The sequence below is a fragment of the Heloderma suspectum genome, chromosome 1 (genome assembly GCF_057233095.1).
Source record: "Heloderma suspectum isolate Gila_16-S chromosome 1, 16-S_ref, whole genome shotgun sequence".
Taxonomy (NCBI): domain Eukaryota; kingdom Metazoa; phylum Chordata; class Lepidosauria; order Squamata; family Helodermatidae; genus Heloderma; species Heloderma suspectum.
Window position 1 is genome coordinate 360,891,888 of NC_139458.1, and position 20,491 is coordinate 360,912,378.

The window sequence follows — 20,491 nt, forward strand, 5'->3', positions numbered from 1 at the left end:
CTTCCATTCAGCCAACACTACTTTTCATGAACTTTTATCACACCTGTTGAAGAATCTTTCTCCCCTCCTCTGTTTTCTTGCATGTAAACCAATTTTTCTTCCTGGGACATAATTGAATGTCACTGTGCATCTCGGAGATAATCAGCAATCCAGATGTCAACAAATGCAGTGAATCTGCAGAGAGGAAAGCAAAGGCTAGTGTTTCTTTACAGTGCTCTCAGTTAAACAGTAACTTTATTCCTCAAACCCTACCACCACCACCACCACATACACGCCATGACCTTTGATAAAGTATTACCTTTTTGATGATCTATATAAATGTTGGTCTGTTCGGGAAAAGCAACTCAAATCCCAGCCTCAGATGCATCAGGATCCCATCCCAGGAGGAAAGAAAGATGATCAAGAACAGGAAACATGCTATTCAATTTCTGGACAAGATATTGACTGATGGTGCCAACCTAGCCCCAGAAGATAAGCTCTTCTCCTATAAGGGTGTTTTGTATCCTGTTATTCTTTGTCAACCAGAAACTTTACAAGCTCTTGAAACCTTTGAAGCCAGGATAGATGATGTGATCCTGGCAGGATATCCTAAAACCGGTGAGTATAATATAATAAGCGTTTAAATCAAGTCCTGCATTGTCTTTGGCTGATGTTTTTAAAAAAAAATTAGATATATGTTGTGCGTGTTTGTGCTGTCTGTTCATATGTTTTTATGTAAATGGTTTTGCACTTTGTATAATTTTTTCAATTGTTTTTAATCTTTGTGAACCACCTAGAGAGCTTCGGCTATAAGGCAGTATAGAAATATAAAAAATGAAATGAAATTAGTATCTGTCTTGTCCAACTTAACAAAAATGTTATATGAAAGGTGTGCAGATATAAACTACTAAATAAAATGGATGTGAATCAGTAGTTCTTCAGGTATATATGAGATATTCTCCTTGTTATGTTTCCACAGGCAGGCAAAAACTTTTTTGTTACAGCAGGCCTTTGGGGATAGATAGTCTGGACCTGTGAGAGTATGATGGATTGATACTATTGTTTATATTGTTGTTGTTGCTTTTTAAATTCTGATATTTTATACAATTTTAATATTATTGATGATTTAATTATATTTTTAACTTTTGTATATTTCTATTTATTTGTTTTAACTGTACAGGTTTTTAATGTTGTAAAGCCGCCTTGAGTCCCACTATTGGGAAAAAGGCAGGATATAAATAAATATCATCATCATCATCTTCACACCTGCTAGCAGACCTGGAATCCTTCCCCCAAGGCATCTGTTATTTGAAATTGCACCAATGGCAGCAATTCCACACTGCCACATGGTCCCAGTCGAGTTAGCCCCCCTTCCAGTGCCACCTATTCGTTAAAGAAAAATCTAATCTAGCCATTAGTTTGGCCCTAATACAGGGTATGAATTAGGAAAGCTGCCGGGAGTGCCATTTTTTGGTAGAAAGGCAGGGCACAAATCAAATAAATAAATTAAATCTAAATTAATGGCATTTGACCTGCTTCCATTTCACTGAGTAAATATGGAACAGATGCAGTAATGTAGTGGAGCCAGGGCTCGAAGGGTCAGAGTGCTGGACCTTTTGATTAGTGGGATGCTCACATCATCTTCCCCTTCCACCCCCACCAGACTTCTCTGTTCCCTCTTACAATCCTCACAGTAGCTAGGGGGGAATGGATTTTCTCAGCCGCAATATATTTTTGTGAGCTATCCCTACTGTAATGCTAAGTATTTGGGGGTGGCTAGGTCTCAGTTAAGATGCATGCGTTTTGCAAAAGACCTGCTCTTGGAGGGTATTATGGTATGTACTGCTGCTCTCTAAAACACACACAGACACAGTCAGATGTAGATCAAAACAGCAGCCTGCATTTTGGACTCTCCTTGTGGCCATGGCTATGGGAGGTGGGGTTGCACTATATGTTAAAAATACTTATCTCTGCACAGAAATAAAGGAGGATGAGCTTGGTAGCCCCATCAAGAGCATCTGGGTTAAAATAAACGCAGCAAAGAATAAAAGGAACATGGTGGTCGGAGTCTGCTACTAGCCACCCAATCAAGGAAAAGATGAGGATGAAACTTTTGAAAAACAAATAGCCAATGTTTCAAGGAAGCGTGATGTAGTAGTAATGGGGGACTTCAATTTCCCTGATACTTGTTGGGAGACAAATTCTGCAAAACATGGCCCCCCCAGGAAATTCCTGACTTGTGTGGCAGATAACTTCCTCCTACAGAAAGTAAAGGTAGGAACTAGAGGATCGGCTATCCTTGACTTGATCCTAAACAACAGAGATGACTTAGTGGGTAAAGAAGCAGTTACAGGAATTCTGGGGGAAAGTGACCATGTTATATTTGAGTTCATGGTTCTGAAGGAAGCAAAAGCCAAACCTGTACCCTGGATTTTAGGAAAGCTGATTTTAATAAACTCAGAACAATGATAAGTAAGGTCCCATGGCAAGCAACTCTAACAAGAAAAGGAGTCCAAGATGGGTGGGAGTTTTTAAATAGGAAATTCTCAAGGCACAATTACAACACGAAAAAAAGGTGGAAGACAACAGAATAAGCCAATGTGGTTTCACAGAAAGCTTAGAGATGACCTGAAAACAAAAATGTACACATATAGGAAGTGGAAAGAAGGCCAAGCAACAAAAGAAGAGTACAGGCAGGTGGCACAGAATTGCAGGGATTGCGTCAGGAAGAGTAAAGCTGAGAATGAGCTGAGGTTAGCGAGGGATGCTAAAAGCAACAAAAAAGCTTTCTTCAGCTATGTGCATAGTAAAAGACAGAGGAAAGAAATGGTGGTTCAGCTATTAAATAAGGATGGCAAAATGATAACAGATGACAAAGAAAAGGCAGAAGTGCTCAATTCCTACTTTGGCTCAGTCTTCTCCCAAAAGAGGTCTATGAGCCCCCTGGCAAAGGTCAAGTATAGGCTGAAGGGGCAGGATTGCAGCTTGAGATGGATAGGCATATGGTCAAGGAACACCTAATTACTTTGAAAGAGTTCAAATCTCCAGGGCCAGATGAACTGAACCCTAGAGTAATAAAGGAGCTCGCAGAAGAACTCTCAGAACCACTGTCTATTATCTTTGAGAAATCATGGAGGATGGGTGAAGTGCCATATGACTGGAGGAGGGCTAATGTGGTCCCTATCTTCAAAAAGGGTAAAAAGGAGGAACCTGGGAACTACAGACCAGTCAGTCTGACATCAATCCCTGGGAAAATTCTGGAGCAGATGATAAAGCAATCCATCTGGAAGCACCTTGAAAACAATGCCGTGATTACTCAAACCAACATGGATTTGTCAAGAACAAATCCTGCCAGACGAATCTGATCTCATGTTTTGATCAGGTAACCTCCCTTGTGGACTGTGGGAATACTGTGGACATAATATATCTTGACTTCAGCAAAGGTTTCGACAAAGTGCCCCATGATATCTTGATGAGCAAACTAACTCAAAGTGGGCTAGATGAAACAACGATCCGGTGGATCCACAGTTGGCTACAGAATCGGACTCAAAGAGTGCTCATCAGTGGGATCTTCTCAAACTGGGGAGAGGTCACGAGTGGAATACCACAGGGCTCAGTCCTGGACCCAGTGCTCTTCAAGAGTTTTATTAATGACGTGGAGGAGGAGGTGCAGGGAATGCTGATCAAATTTGCAGATGACACCAAATTGGGCGGGATAGCTAATACTTTGGAAGACAGAAACAAAATGCAAAGTGATCTGGATAGACTGGAGCGCTGGGCAGAAAACAACAGAATGACATTTAATAGGGATAAATGCCAAGTTCTGCACCTAGGAAAAAGAAACCAAATGCACAGTTACAAGATGGGGGATACGTGGCTCAACCACATTACAAGCGAGAAGGATCTTGGAATTGTTGTAGAGCACAAGCTGAATATGAGCCAACAATGTGATGTGGCTGCAAAAAAGGCAAATGCTCTTTTGGGCTGCATTAATAGAAGCATAGTTTCCACATCCCGGGAAGTACTAGTCCCCCCCTCACTCAGCACTGGTTAGGCCTCATCTGGAATACTGTGTCCAGTTCTGGGCACTGCACTTTAAGAAGGATGCAGACAAGCTGGATAGGGGTCAGAGGAGGGCAATAAAGATGATCAGGGGACTGGAAACAAAGCCCTATGAAGAGAGACTGAAAGAACTGGGCATGTTTAGCCTTGAGAAGAGAAGACTGAGGGGAGAGATGATAGCGCTCTTCAAGTACTAGAAAGGTTGTCACAGAGAGGAAGGCCAGGATCTCAGGACATGGAATAATGGGCTCGAGTTACAGGAAACCATATTCCGGCTGAACATCAGGAAAAACTTCCTGACTGTTATACAACAATGGAACCAATTACCTAGGGAGGTGGTGGGCTCTCCCACACTGGAGGCATTCAAGATGAGGCTGGACAGCCATCTGTCAGGGAAGCTCTGACTTGGATTCCTGCATTGAGCAGGGGGTTGGACTCGATGGCCTTGTAGGCCCCTTCCAACCCTGCTATTCTATGACTATTCTATGATTCTGTGAGACTGTTAGGACGAGTGCCTGTACTTCAGAATGTACCACTATTCCGCTGAACTAGGGATGCTGGAGAAATCCTCAATGGACCTGAATGATGTCACATTCCCGAGAATCCGACCTGTGGAATCTGCAGTGGATCAGATTTCCCTGCCGGCACAACCTGCATATTTTAGCATAATTTTTTGCTGTAAAAATGACAAGATACACAAGTTACACACATAATTAGCATATTTTACACAATGTGTGGTCATAAGATACTTAGTTTTGCATAAATTGTGGCCGCAAATTATGCATATGTAGGCACTTTACAGCCACAAATTGCGTAAAATGCGCTAATTACGGGCATAATTTGCCCAAGATACACAAACTGCAGCCATCTTGCCATTTTTACAGAGAAAAAATTATGCTGAAATCTGCAAGCCATGCTGGGGGCTCCAGGGAAATCCAGTGAGCCCCAAGAGAGGGTGTGTGAATCCACCCCCTGAGCCAGACATGGGTGGATTCACACATCCCTACTCTGAACAGGTGAAAACTTCATTGTCCACATTTTGTCACTGCTAAAACGAGCTTTTATAGGGTGGATGAGTGGAACTGTCTGCCTTGGAAGAGAACGGACCTTCCTTTGTTAGAGGTTTTTTAGCAGAGACAGGAAGGCCACCAATCTGGGTTGCTGTAGCAAGCAACTGTCTACATCAAAAGGGGGTTGGACTAGGTGACCATTGAGGCCCCGTCTCTGATTATATGGGTTCTATGAGATCACCAAAAGAGTGCACTGGGGAAAACTTTTGGATGGTGTCCTTGAGCAGCAGGGATCCATGTGTGCTTTTTAAAAAAGAGCTGCTTGAAGAGCATGGTGATCAGGTGTGTCAGCCTCAAGCACATACTCCACACATTTTTTGTCTCTTTCAGGCACTAATTGGCTTGATCAAATCCTAAATAGCCTGGAAATTACCGCCGCAAAATACACAGAAGAGGAAATGAAAGAGAGAATTAATACTGAAGAGGAATTGGCAGTGGCTCTGCGCCTTGAATTTGGGGATCCAGGCACATTCAAGGTAATCATGGTAATCAAGATGATTGAGGCTAAACAGTTACCCTTTGAACAGCAGACAGGGAACACTCAATGGCCATGCTGGCTGGGAATGATGGGAGGTGCAGTCCTAGGCTGGTCAGCTTTTGCAATGACCAACAGTACCTCTGTCTTGTCTGGGTTCATCCTGAACTTGTTAAGCCACATCCAGTCCATGACTGCATCCAGGCTAGGGATGTTGCGGGAATCCGAAAGGGGGGTGGAGTCTGGCAGACTCCCTTTGCTTGGCCTCCCGGACTCCAACCCGTGCATAGTGCCATTTACCCGCCCCTGCTCGGCTCCCTGGATGAGCTACCACATGGTCCTCAGGCACCCAGTGTGCGGCGCATGGCTACCTGACCCCTCAGCAAGCCGTCATTTTGCGTAAAAATGGCAGCTTGGTTTTTCAGGGAGTAAAAGGCCTTTTACATAAATGGTGGCTGTAAAGCAGCTATTTACACATGATTACAGGCATGCATGGACAGAGGTGAGTCCGTCCGTCCCTAATCCGGGCAACAGTTCAGGACTTCCACAGTTGACAAGGACAGATATCATCAGCACAGTGGTGAGTCGCAACCCCAGCTTTGGCTCTGGCATTCAATCTCGGCTGCAGACATGGTTAAGAACATAAGAAGAGCCACTCTGGGTCAGACCAAAGGCCTACCTAGTCCAGCATTTTGTTCCCACAGTGGCCAAAAAGATGCCTATGCTATGAGAAGCCCACAAGGAGGACATGAGTGCAATAGCACCCTCCTCTCATGTTCCCCAGCAACTGGTATTAAGAGGCATACTGCCTCCGATTATCATCATGACTAGCAGCTACTGAGAACTGTAATGTAGCTGATTTCAGACAGAGATTGTGTCATTCATATTAACAAATGATTCCATTAAACTAATTGATCTATTAACAGAGAAACTGGCCAGTTCTGGAATTCAAGCTCATCATCGTGTTTAATTAAATGAAGGCTAGCTCTCCTACATCTAATGGATATTCCTGAAATTAGGATATTCCTAGGATATTCCTAAGAAGTGCCTATTCCTGAAATTAGGGAGATTTCGTGGCAGTTGGTTAAAAAAAATGGAAGGCCAGATTGATGATTCAGCAGGGAGAACCCTGCTCTCCCCACTCTCAGACAGCCCAAGCAGTGATGTTGTATGTATACATACAGAAGTCTGTCACAGGAGCCTACTGCCAGTTTTGCAGCAGCTTAGTGCCAGGTAATGGCAAAATATTTCAGTTCAGGTACCAGCTGCAGATTGCACATTGAAGGTTTATGAATGCGAAGTAGGCATTTTATGTTGCAGACGCTCCTACGCTGCCCAAATTTAGCTGGTAAAGTCCCACTGAGGTCAATGGATAGTCATCCAACACAATTGTTCTCCACAATCATCTCTTGGTCTTGTCCCTTCTAACCCACAGCAGGTTTTTAAAAACTATGTTTAAAAGGGAGATTACCGTACACACAATGAGACAGTTGCATTTATCATATGGACCAAGTGCAGCTTTCTACACAGACGTGGTATGTCTCTAGGAAAATCATAATTTGTGAAGTGAATATGTTATTTTGCCCTTTTGTAACTGAGCAAGACAGGAATTAAATACATAGATAAGAAGTAGAGCTAGTGAAATAATGGTCCTAGAGATCTGCTGAAAAGCAGTGCTTCTGTTATATGTGGTGTTTAATATAGTGTAGCTGCAAAAGCAGGACATTTGATATTGATTTTGGTGCTTATTTTCGTTTATTAAAGAGGATGACAAAACTACCTTCCAGAAGGATCATCGTGACTCATCTCTCTCCCCATTCCATACCCACATCTATTTTCAAAAACAAGGCCAAGGTGAGTACATAGGTCTTATATACTTTAACCTATGATGAGTTCAATGTAAGATTCAGTTCAGTGTAGCAGTGCAGCACTGCAGACTGGTATACACCAGCATTCCTGCTGTGATTGTGCATGACAAATTATCTCTAGCTGTGTTGTGGTCTGTGACAAATTATTAGTAATTTCTGGCCTAAGGAGGGGTGAAGGAAGGGCTAGTTTTAGTCACACCTGCCTGCCTGATCACCTTGAATCTCTTCTTACTCACCACGGGCAAGCAAGCAAATGGCTATTTACCGCCCTGTTATAATGTCACATCTGGTAATGTCAGCCTTTCATAGCATGGTATTGTTATGTGCTTGAGGTCAGTCTAAATTACCTCCAGGGATCCCTTACAACTCAGTGTCTCTGAGTACAAAGAGATTGAGGATTTTCCCCAACTCTAACCCTTGAATTGGTAACCTTTGTTCCACTAGGCCAAGGGAAGGGGCTGAGTGAGGCTGAAGGGAATACAAGGAAGTGAGGCCAGGGAAGGGACAAAAGGTGAGAGCTGCTTTTGTCTCAGTAGAAGATCTCTAGGCAGCTGAGGAGAAGCCGGGATGATTGGATGGTGTTGTTGTGGGCCCGCATCTTGAGCACAGTGTAAATAAACCTTTTATAAAAGAAACGCCACAAGTCTCCTGTGCCTTCGTTCTAGGAAACTGAAATCTGAGTAAGTGCTGAAGCCCCTGCGAGTTCTCCCCTCTCTGGAGAAGGGTGCAGGAGCACAACGGTACAATTGACGCACCCTGTTGTACCACAGGGACTTTTATGAGCAGGACAGGGACAAAATAAATATGCCTACAAATAAGTTCCAGCAACATCATAGTGTGAGAGGCTGTTGTGATAGTCATTGCAAGTAATCATGCTCACATATTGGCTGACCTAGGATGTTTCTACATTAAGCATAAACCCTGCAAAAACCCACATCCTTTCTGGAGCTTCCTGCTTTCAGTTTCTTTGCAGGATTAGGAAGGGCTCCTTTACACGGCAGCCATGTGGTTTGAATTGAGGGAGTGCCTTCCTCCCTCCCTGGTGTGTGTGCAAAGGGGGTGGTGGTGCTTGTTTCCATAGCTCAACTTCTGCTGTACTGTTTTCTCACAGTCCCCAGGAAACCTCTGACTTACTTCTGAGTAGAGACAATACCACAATATAAGTCTGCAATCCTGCGCACACTTACTTGGGAGTAAGCCGTGTTGAATTCAATGGGACTTACTTCTGAGTAGACGTAAGATCATCCTGTAAGTCTGCAACCCTCGGCACACTTACTTGGGAGTAAGCCCCACTGAACTTAATAGTGTGCTCTGAAACAACACAGGACGTCGCTTCTGAGCTTGGTGGGGTAGGGGATCAGATGTGTCTCCCTTCTTTGCAGGGAGGCATTTTACCCTCTTCTCCCTCCAACTGAGAAATGCAGAGGCAGGAGACGCAATCTGCAGGTGATTCTTGACCTTGCGCCTGTCAAATCTGCTCAGGTCTCCTTCCCTGCAACCCTGCTCCTATCCTCAATGCTTTCATCATTCTCACCACACCCCCAGCAACTGAAAACAAACACCCACAGCAGGCAGATTGAGCGGTTTCTTCCGCTATGGGAGAATTTCACGTGGAGGTCACGGCGCTCCTGTTCCATGGGCTACATTCATTCCCCGTTTGGGGAAAACATGGGATAGGCTGGGGAAAATGGCAGGAGACACCCTGGAGGGTAACAGCGCCATCTAAAGAGCCCACAAACTTTCGTGACAGAGCCATCTCAGTAGCAGGATAAAAGCTCCATGTGCTGAACCCCCTAGAAGGCCATAGAGTTTTTCTTACCAGCTTGGCAGGAAACATATATGAAGGTAAATGAAATTATAGTATTTATTGATGTTAATATTCCTTTATGCGACTTACTTAGGCTCCATTGAAGAATAAGCTGTGTAATTAAGGAACTTGGAGCACAAAATCTTAAAGCATCATCTCTTTCTTCTGTTTCAGATACTGGTGCTGATTCGAAATCCAAAAGACACACTTGTGTCTTATTTTCATTTTAACAATAAGATGTCTTACTTTCCTCCTTCAACATGGGATGCGTATTTCACAGATTTTATGAATGGGAAAGGTATCCCTTCAGTCTTGCAGCAATTGTTAATAAACAAGATCAGTTGAACGGTTTGGGAGGACTCCTCCTCAAGCCACAACCATGGTTGGATGTCTGACTGGCAGCAAGTAGCCATGAATTCGTTCTGACAGCTCTGCTGATATGCCAACTGCATCCTTTCATAGAGAATGTAGGGCCAAACTGCATATCTTTCAAAGCACACATAGCAGGGCTTTGCATGATGGGATTACTTACCTCAATGTAAGTGTGCTTGGGCTTGATCCAGACTGAGACCATGATGCTTCAGGAGGGGAAGGGATCTAAGCTTTCTCCCGTCCCGTTTTCATCCTGACATCCCCCCCCCCGGGGGGGGGCGCAGAATTAACAAAAGAAAAAAAATCTGCATTGATTCCAATGTGCTTTATCTCAGGGTACCCTTGAAGGTGGTCCAGAAACTTTTGCTGGTCCATAATCTAGCAGCATGACTTCTGTCAGATGCTAATCTTTGGAAGCATGTGTTTGCAATCCTTGATGAGGTCTGCTTGTTGCTAGATTGTTTCTGGGCATTATCGGGTACTAGAAGGTCAAGTTAAAATATTTGAGCCACTTTATTAAGAAATGAGAGACATGCAACCCCCTTTGCAGATTCCTCATTTTTGCTGCCACAATTAAGGAGAGAACCAAATACTTGGTTTGAATATATTTTGATCTTGAACCGTGAGAGGTTCCTGTCTCAAATATACCAGATCTTATTACAATTAAAAGTAAGGCATGATATGTGGCTAGGTGGGCAGTTAATTTATTCGTCAAAGTTACTGTGGGAGAATGATCTCATTTACTCATTCTTGAAATGGGAATAAACATTGATGTGTTCTTGAGAATACTTCCAGTGACTTGCAAATTTCAAGCTTCAGTGTTATGCTAAGTTTCCTGCTTACCAGGGAGCTGTAATTTGTGGGGGCACACAGGTCTGGCAGCAAGAGGGGAAGGGGGCTGGCAAGAAGCCACGGTGCCACGCCTTCCTATGGCTGAGCCAATCAGGGCTCCAACTGACTTGATAGAGGCAGGGCCAAAAGGTGGGCCAGAGTGAAAACTTTCTCCTTTGTTCTCACTCTGGTCCGCCCCATAAAAGCAGGCCTCTAATAGTGCTTTGCCCTTGCCCTTGCCAACTTACCCACCCTCCCACTCACTCCTGGTAGCAGTAGGCCTAGTCAGTGGTTAACAACCTGAGAAAAAATTTTACCTGCATTCCAATTGTCAAATACAGTGCAGGGTTTTTGCCTTCCTCATTGCAAGATTATTTCTGTTGTAAATAAGAGCATCTCTTTGTTGTTGTTCAGTCGCTCAGTCGTGTCCAACTCTTCGTGACCCCATGGACCATAGCACGCCAGGCCTTCCTGTCCTGCACTCTCTCCCGGAGTGTGCTCAAGTTCATATTCATTGCATTGATGATGCTATCTAGCCATCTCATCCGCTGTCGTCCCCTTCTCCTTTTGCCTTCAGTCTTTCCCAGCATCAGGGTCTTTTCCAGAGAGTTTTCTCTTCGCATTAGGTGGCCAAAATATTTGAGCTTCAGCTTCAGTATCTGTCCTTCCAATGAGCACTCAGGGTTGATTTCCTTTAGGATGGACTGATTTGACCTCCTTGCAGTCCAGGGGACTCGTAAGAGTCTTCTCCAGCACCACAGTTCGAAAGCATCAATTCTTCGGCGCTCAGCCTTCCTTATAGTTCAGTTCTCACAGCCATACATTACTACTGGGAAAACCATAGCTTTGATTAGACGGACCTTTGTCGGCAAGGTGATGTCTCTGCTTCTTACTATGCTGTCTAGGTTTGCCATAGCTTTCCTCCCAAGGAGCAAGCGTCTTTTAATTTCATGGCTACAGTCACCGTCTGCGGTGATCTTGGAGCCCAAGAAAGTAAAATCTGTCACTGCTTCCATTTCTTCCCCTTCTATATGCCAGGAAGTGATGGGGACAGATGCCATGATCTTCGTTTTTTTAATGTGGAGTTTCAAACCAGCTTTTGCACTCTCCTCTTTCACCCTCAACAAGAGGCTCTTGAGATCCTCTTCGTTTTCTGCCATTAGGGTGGTATCGTCTGCATATCGGAGGTTGTTGATAATTCTCCCAGCAATCTTAATTCTGACCTGTGATTCATCCAACCCGGCATTTCTCATGATGTACTCTGCATATAAGTTAAATAAGCAGGGTGACAATATGCAGCCTTGTCGTACTCCTTTCCCAATTTTGAACCAATCCGTTGTTCCATGTCTGGTTCTTACTGTTGCTTCTTGACCCTCGTACAGGTTTCTCAGGAGACAGGTAAGGTGGTCTGGTACTCCCATCACTTTAAGAATTTGCCACAGTTTGTTGTGATCCACACAATCCAAGGCTTTAGCATAGTCAATGAAGCAGAAATAGACGTTTTTCTGGAATTCTCTTGCTTTCTCCACGATCCAGCGAACGTTGGCGATTTGATCTCTAGTTCCTCTGCCTCTTCGAAACACAGCTTGTACTTCCGGTAGTTCTCGGTTTGCATACTGCTGAAGCCTAGCTTGTAGGATTTTGAGCATCACCTTGCTGGCATGTGAAATGAGCGCAATTGTGCGGTAGTTGGAACACTCTTTGGCATTGCCCTTCTTTGGAATTGGAATGTAAACTGACCTTTTCCAGTCTTGCGGCCATTGTTGAGTGTTCCAAATTTGTTGGCATATTGAATGCAGCACTTTAACAGCATCATCTTTTAGGATTTTAAATAGCTCAGCTGGAATACTGTCATCTCTGCTAGCTTTGTTGTTACTAATGCTTTCTAAGGCCCACTTGACTTCACTCTCGAGGATGTCCGGCTCAAGTTCAGTGGCCGCACTATCATGGCTATCAGGGACATTAAGATCTTTCCTGTATAGTTCTTCTGTGTATTCTTGCCACCTCTTCTTAATCTCATCTGCTTCTGTTAGGTCCCTGCCTTCTTTGTCCTTTATCATGCCGTCTTTGCACAAAACATTCCCTTGAGATCTCCAATTTTCTTGAAGAGATCTCTAGTCTTTCCCATTCTGTTGTATTCCTCGATTTCTTTGCATTGTTCATTTAAGAAGGCCTTCTTGTCTCTCCTTGCTATTCTCTGGAACTCTGCATTCAGTTGGATATATCTTCCCCTTTCTCCCTTGCCTTTCGCTTCCCTTCTTTCCTCAGCTACTTGTAAAGCCTCATCAGACAGCCACTTGGCTTTCTTGCATTTCTTTTTCTTTGGGATGGATTTCGTTGCTGCCTCCTGAACAATGTTACGGACCTCCGTCCATAGTTCCTCAGGCACTCTGTCTATCAGGTCTAATCCCTGAAATCTATTCCTCACCTCCACTGTATATTCATAAGGGATATGATTTAGGTCATACCTGAATGGTTTAGTGGTTTTCCCTATGTTCTTCAATTTCAGCCGAAATTTTGCAACAAGAAGCTCATGATCTGAGCCACAGTCAGCTCCAGGTCTTGTTTTTACTGACTGCATAGAGCTTCTCCATCTTTGACTGCAAAAGACATAATCAATCTGATTTCGATATTGACCATCTGGTGATGTCCATGTACACCAGCCTAAAATCCCTAATTTAAAATGGGGCTTTCTGCTTCCATTTTAAATGCAGGATCACGACGGACTCCCTTTACATGCAGTTCCTTTTCCTACTCCCCTTTCCTCCTCCCTCTCCCCCTTATCTGAGTCCTCCATATGTTTCATTGGTCTAGCTCCTCTTATTGTGGCTTTTCCTTTTTTATGAAGAGAACTCAAGCAAACACAAGGGGGGTAATTTGATAGCTCATTATCTCCAATCTATTTAAAAATGGAATAAGGGTCATTTAGTGCAGGAGATGCACTGGAGGTTCACGACATCATCTAAAGGGCCTGCAAACTTCTGTGAGTGAGCAACCTCAATAGCAGGATAAAAGGTCCATGTGAAGAAGCTCTAAGTTGATCTGTACTGTCATGAATTATTTGTGATGCTTCATTTTATAACATTTTATGTCACAGCTATGTAGGCATGATAGGCACTGGGCTGGATCCATTTGTGAGGGGGAGTGGGATTAGGCTGTCCACTCCCCCACAGTGGGGATCCCCATAAGGGGTCTTGGGGATGTGGCACCAAGACCAGGCCATTATAGGGGCTGCAGCTTGCCACATCTTGGTGGTGGAAAAGCAGTTTATGTTAGGGGTTTGGGCCATGGTGAGCCCCTGGCTCTGCCATCCACCACCAATGCTCTTGGCATGCAGGCCAGGAAGGGGGAATCGGACAGCAGGTGGGCTATCCAATGAAAGGATCCGCAGCAAATAAAACTGTGGCCAATATATTAGCCTGTGTCTAATTCATTCCCTTCCCTTCTCTGCCCGGACCCAGCTAGATGCTACACCACACAAATCATGCAGCTCACTTCTTCTTTGTCTCCAGTGAGTTGGGGCTCCTACTTTGACTACATTAAAGAATGGGACAAGTATATCAATGATGAAAACGTCATGGCCATAAGTTACGAAGAGCTGAAGGAGGTGAGGTTAACACTGGCTCCTGGGATGCAAATGCCAGACGTGATTTCTTTCTGAAGTACTGTGGATGTAATAAATGTACAAGACCCTTTATATGTGCATTTCATTTCTGTGATGAGCGCATACAGACATGTCTGTCCAGTTTCCTCGTGCTCAATGAAGAAAATGGACTGCATTTTTTCTGAAATGTCCATAATGCTACTGTTGTGTAGACGTGCAGCCTGCTCCAGCTGCTAAGCCAAGCACATGATTTCTTGAGAGATAACATAGCCAGAGTTGTGAAAACACAAGGAAATAGTTATAAAGGGAGCCATAGGGCACTCTATGTCTCTAGATATTACAAAGCTCCGAGGACACTGGGCTAACACTACAGATATTGCAATGGCATGTGGAAGCTGGACTGACATCATGGCTGAAGAAGCAAGTGTGGCTTTTGTTTTTATATTACATCTGTGTTCATCTTCAGCATAAAGTTTAGTTCACAGACATATTCTTTTTGCCACACCAGTGCAACAGCAATGTAATATTTCTGACATGTGCAATGTGCTATCTTTTGCTTCTTTTAAAATACAGGATCTGAATTTGGGACTGAAAAAAATAGCTAAATTCCTTGGGTTTTCCCTGAATGAAGAAGAATTTCAAAGAGTTGTAGAAATGAGCAGCTTCAAAGCTATGAAAGAGAGAGCCCACGAGAGCCATGGAGCATTTGGAGATGTTCTTTTCCGCAAAGGTAAATTTCTGGAGAATGGGATGGGTGGAGAGAAGATTTTCCATAAATAGTTTCCCAGGAAACAGCCACTGCTTCACTCCTCTACTTGTGACACTGTGTGTTTTTGTTGTTTTTAAAATGGGGTTTATGCTAGGGGTATTCCAAAGGCTAGCAAGGTTTATATGTCAATTCATACCTGTGATTTCCTGGCGCTCAAGTCCTCCTCCCGGTTGTTGATTTATAGTTCAAAAATACACAACAATATTGTGTATTTGATGGAATAAATTCAGTTCAGAAATTGTGGAGGATAATAGTAGAAGGAAAAAACACACACATTCTCCCATCTTCAGTTTGCTAAGGCCTGGCACTCCACCATGGATCCCTGCCCAGGGGGATTTGTATACCAACCTAAAATCCTGCATTTAAAACGGGGCTTTCTGCTTCCATTTTAAATGCAGGATCACAACTGATTCTCTTCACACATGCTTCCTTCTCTGTAGATGGCTGTTCCCATAGTGTTATGCTTCCGTGAGGAGGCATTACACACGCTCCAGGTTCAGCGATACTTGCTCCTGGGTTCCTGCCCCTTTCCCTCCACTTGCACATTAGTGATGGATGGGGACTGACATACAAACAGCTCCCCCACCGATCTCCCCAGGCCCCACCTCCCTCTTCCATGCTTTTGGCCAGTCCCTACCACTTAGCCCCTCTGCTGCTCCTCCACTTTGCCCCCCCCCCCCAGCCACCATGCTCTGCCGCTCTGCCATTCTGCTGCTCTGTTTTGAACAGGCAGGCTGAAAATGGCGAGGAGCCAAAATGGCTCAGGGGCGGGAAGGCTAAACCCCCATCAGACCTTCGTCATCTTCGACATCATGACCACACCCCCAACAACCACACTCAGCACTTCATTCTCGCTAGGGGAGAAATACACAGGGAGGACAAGGCGCTCCATTTGCACATATCTGAAAATAATACCCCATTTTTTGCATTTGAGGAAAGCACTGGATAGGTGGGAGGAAACAGTGGAATAATGACTGCACAATGACGATGTCATGTAATGGACCTGCACAATTCAGTGAGTGAGCAACCATGAATGCGCAATAAACTTGAGGTGTAGAGATCCCCCTATGAGGAGATGCCTCCTCATTGTTTTTTTCTCCAATAGAGGGCAACACCAACTGGTTTCTCTCAGTGCCCCAACACTGCCCACCAGTACTGGGGCTCATCAAGGTAGGAGGTTGTCCACCAGAAGGCACCAACATTTTGGAGGGGAGACACTGATACAGGAGTACTAGGCCTATTTGAGGGCCCTTTAGTAAGAGTGTCTCAAGTGTGGAGCTAGCCCTCTCTGCTGCCCCCTTTGCCTGGTTTCACTAGTGGATACATAGGATTTTAGTTTTTTAATGAGAGCCAGATTATAAAGGATTCGTTCTTTCAAAAATCCGTTGGAAATGTCTCCCATAAGGGATGGTTGACGAGATGATTGTGTGTTGAGAACCAATGCACTCTCATCTCTGAAAAATTAGTTGTGAATCTGTGGTTAATCAGGGGTGCTTGTGGGGGGTGACTTTTCTTTATGGTGTTTAATAGCATGTATCTTCATGGTTCCATAGTACTAAATCCTATCAAACACCTGTGTGATGTTCAAATCAGGAGCAATCCATTAAGATTGCTCTCTATAAAGGTGAATTGTCTTATTTAGCCTGAGCCTTCATCAAAATTGACACAGGAGAGACTCCACTTTAACAAAATACCTTCTCAACATGTATTACAACTGCTCATATACCTATTAAATGTTCGCAGGATGCATTGGTGACTGGAAAAGCCTGTTCACAGAATCTCAGAACCAAGCAATGGATACAAAATTTGAAGAGTGTTTGGCCAGAACTAAACTAGGAGCAAAGATGAAGTATGAGGTTTATTGCAAGATCTGAGGAGGCAATTACCCCAGAAGTGTTGCCTTTCTGCGAAATTGTCTCCAGTAGTATGACACAGTATCTTGATAGCAGAACTTCTGTACTGCCCAGTTCACCGGGGTTGTACCCAGCTCTAAATGTTTTCTCTTATTGATTTGATCTTATATTTCTAAGAGTTTTTTTTCTGTATGTAACCCAGGGAACCCTGGTTGTGTGGTGACTCAGAAATATAATCAATCAATCAATCAATCAATTCTAGCCATGCCTCCTGGTGCCTGTTTGCACTATTAGCTGACCCAATTCCTGGCTTTAAAAAAAGAAAGAAAAAAAAAAACAGATTCTAGCTGTTGTAGAACCAGAGACATGAGGCCAAATTTGCAAACACTATTCTGCCCAATGATTTTGTGAGAAACAAACCTGTTATTAATCAGATCCCTTTTTGAGTTCAGATGCTGGAAACACAGGGTTTATAATGAAGCCACGGAATGGAAGAAAACTTTGGGAGAAAACTTTGATTCACAAGGAGACCTGTCGTTCCTTGACGGCAGAAAGTTTTTGCTGCCTGGAGTCTGAGATGCTGGCAACTCAGTGGCCAAGCCACGGAACTATGGGCTGGTAGAGTATTTGTTACTCCTCACAGCTAGTAGCTCTGTGAGTCTAGAATGTTCCCGTGTACCCTGGAAAGCCTTGGGAAAAAGACTGTATTTGCAGGTTTCTGCCCACCAGATCAGTCTTCCACCAATCCAGAACTAAATTTCTAGTTGGCAACTGGAAAGAAGGAAAAAGGCCAATCAGAAGGCAGGAAAGTTTAGAGGAGTCAGTGAAATAAAAAAGCAACTGCACCATGGGAGAGGCACTTCAATTCACTTCCTTCTTTTGTTTGCAGGGTCCCCTCCCATTTTGAATAGCTTCATTTTTGGGTAATAGATTTGTGCTAGTTTTGGAAACCTTGGGGCCAAAGTTTGCATGTTTGCCCTCTTTTTGAGAAAATGGGGCATTTCTTACTTTGACCATGTTCCTTCTTCAGCTTTTAAGGCTGCAGCTAGTTTCTGAACTAGACTTTTGTGGCTAGATTCCTAGTTCCTGAGCAGCTTCCATGCCTGCCCCCACCCCCATTTTATTTTACTCACTGGTGAGGCTCAAAATTCACCACCTTTTTTCATTTTAAAACATTCTCTTCACTTCCAACCTGGATAAATTTTCCTATCTGGGCTTTGCTGGGTCCTACGCCTTGGCCCTGGGGAAAGGTCTCCTCCAATCTACATCTCAGTCCACTGGAGAGATGTTACTCAGATCTCTGCTTGAGAGAGGTAGCTATACATTCCTTTTCCCTAAAGGTTTAGACTACACTGATATATGGGTGGAAGCTTTAAAAATCACCCTTAACTAATTTGAGCTGGTGGAAGTTTAAGTGGAGCTAAGGAACAATTCAAACTGCTGCTAGTTTGGCATGCTATAACTTTTGTATGCTATAGGTATTTTATTTGATGATCTAATATAGTTTTCCTAATACTGTTTGCTAATAGGCCGCAGCAAAAGTTAAACTGTAGTGTACTTTGCATAGTGTAATCTTTGCATGTAACAGTCATACATGGCTTTGTGTTTCATGGGTACAAATGTATTTTCACTATAATCATTGCATTGCATGTTTCACATTTTACTTCTGCATGTAATGTTCTTTTGCTTTTGCTTTTTCCTATAAAACATTCATACCAATACTTCCTGTGTGGCATGTTTCCATTTGTTTAACAGATTGAAGAGCACCCACTATTCTCCTGCGTAAGTTTGAAAATATATTTTCAAACATACTAAATTTCTAAATAGCCGTAAGGCAGCTCTGGTTACACTCTTGGGCCTATTGAGGCAAAGTCAGAACCTCATTTTCACCTGTTAGCCTCATTTCACTGTTTTTAACCAATGAGTGAAGGCACAGCTATTAGTGACATTGTGTGGAGCAATCCTACACATAGAGATTTTAAAGTAAGTGTAGAATGGCACACTCATTGACTGATCAAGGGAGTTCCTGGTTAATTTTCGGTCCATTGTTTAAAGTCTTTTCTGGTGCAGAAGTGACTACTTCTTTGAGGCATTTCTACATGAGGGTTTTCTCCCTCACCTTTACCAGGGGTTCTGCTTCCGGATTCTTTGCAGGATTAAGACAGGCTCCTTTACATGTGTCTTTTTCTGGGGGGTTTCCTTCTCAGCTTTTCTATATGTGTCATTATACAGCCACTAGTTGGCGCTGTGGTATAGTGAAATTGCGCAATTACATGCTAGAATTATAACTCAATTCAGGCAAATACTGCACTGTACTTGTTCTAACATACACACACACACACACACACACACCCCTGCAATAATATTTGCAAAGCACAGGAAAGGCCCTGGAGGATAACAACATTGTGTAAAAGACCCACAAACTATGAGCGAGCAATCACGAGCACACAGTAAAAGCCTCATGTAGAAAGATTCTTAGTGTAGCTGTGAGTGGGTAATACATTATCCACCCTGAAAAGACAGGTGATCATATTCTCTCTAACTCAGGTATTATTTTGTGGAAGATTTTTGTTTAACTTTGTAAATATTTTTAAAAATACTCTGCCCCTACAAATAAAGGCTACGATAATTATACCCATATTTAGGGGTGGGGGCTGTGACTGAGAGAGTGTGAGTTATGTCAGGTCTGCAAAGGAACATAGTTTTATTGTTAGCAGCATACTTGTATTTCTGAGACAATCAGTTAGCCTCACATGCAGCAGAACTACATTAAGGAATCCCTTTGGGGAATATTTCATCCTCCTCTGCAAGTTACAGAAAGGGGGCAGTGTTGCAGTTAGTGAGTTAATGCATGGGAATTTTAAGCATAGCCTGCCTTAGGCTCTCTATAGCCTACAGTTTCCTGCTGCCGCCGCCGCCCTCCCCCCGCCTTCCTCCATTGCTGGGAGCACACATGGGTTGCTCTCTCACTCCTGCTTGTGTAATGGAACACAAAAGGGACTGAACAAACTTCCTTGGAAACCCTACGCTGTACCTGTATGTATGTGCAAGAATATTATGGGTAAACCATGTTTCCCTTTTCTTCACCAAAGAAGGATATGGTCTCCTTCTTCAGTCTATTGTGTGCACGTGGGACTAGTAAACACTCATTCTGTTCTGCCTTTTGTTTTTTCTCTGCTAACTCCCTTTTTAACAGGAGGCAGCAATACCAAATAACGCCCATCCATCCCCTAGTCCAACACCGTACTGATTACACCATACTGACTACATGTCTTCAGTGGAAGAAAACAGGAACAGCAAGTTAGGAGTAAGGTAATTGGATGAGAAAGAGAAAAACGAATGGCTCTAACCAACGGACAAGATACGTTACAGCTCCAACTACTGTTGGAGAAGACCAACAATAGCTTTAGGATGCAATCCTATGCATATTTAGACAGAAAAAAGCCCTACTACTCCCAGCAGTCCCCAGCGAGCCATAGGATTGTGCCTTTAAACTGACCCACCACTCATCTGCCCAACTAAAAGAGAAATATTAAAATTTGTCTTTAATTCATACAGTAAGCATATCATTTACAAATAAGTGTAAATAATAATAAAAAACAATAAGCCACAATGCTCACAATTCCTTTCAGTGAGACATGGAGATATATGAGTCTCTTCACTTGCAGTGTCATTTAGATCCTGAGTCTTTTAGCTCTGCTTGTTAAGCTTTAGGCCTGATATATATATATATATATAGATATATATATATACACACACACACACACACACGTGTGTGTCGGAGGAATCCAGTTGCGGCGT

The 20,491-nt window shown here is 43.4% G+C and overlaps 1 protein-coding gene across 2 annotated transcripts; it reads left to right on the forward strand.

Annotated features, from left to right (window-relative positions):
* The first annotated feature begins 262 nt into the window (after positions 1–262).
* LOC146359753 (sulfotransferase 6B1-like) lies at positions 263–18,413 on the forward strand. Of its 2 annotated transcripts, none has more exons than XM_084828033.1 (7): positions 263–597; positions 5,442–5,587; positions 7,351–7,440; positions 9,436–9,559; positions 13,926–14,071; positions 14,642–14,798; positions 16,581–18,413. In XM_084828033.1, exons 1-7 carry the CDS (start codon positions 306–308, stop codon positions 16,709–16,711), a joined length of 1,086 nt encoding a protein of 361 aa, XP_084684159.1. In that variant the 5' UTR covers positions 263–305; the 3' UTR covers positions 16,712–18,413. The 2 variants fall into 2 exon arrangements, with proteins under 2 accessions (XP_084684159.1, XP_084684160.1); XM_084828034.1 differs by having other exon boundaries at positions 13,977–14,071.
* The last annotated feature ends 2,078 nt before the right edge of the window (positions 18,414–20,491 follow it).

Bases quoted from the DNA above. Each gene is read 5' to 3' on its own strand.
- LOC146359753 (XM_084828033.1), top strand. From the start codon at position 306: ATGATCTATATAAATGTTGGTCTGTTCGGGAAAAGCAACTCAAATCCC. The intron at 598-5,441 runs GTGAGTATAATA...TGTCTCTTTCAG, and splicing joins GGCAGGATATCCTAAAACCG to GCACTAATTGGCTTGATCAA. The intron at 5,588-7,350 runs GTAATCATGGTA...CGTTTATTAAAG, and splicing joins GGGATCCAGGCACATTCAAG to AGGATGACAAAACTACCTTC.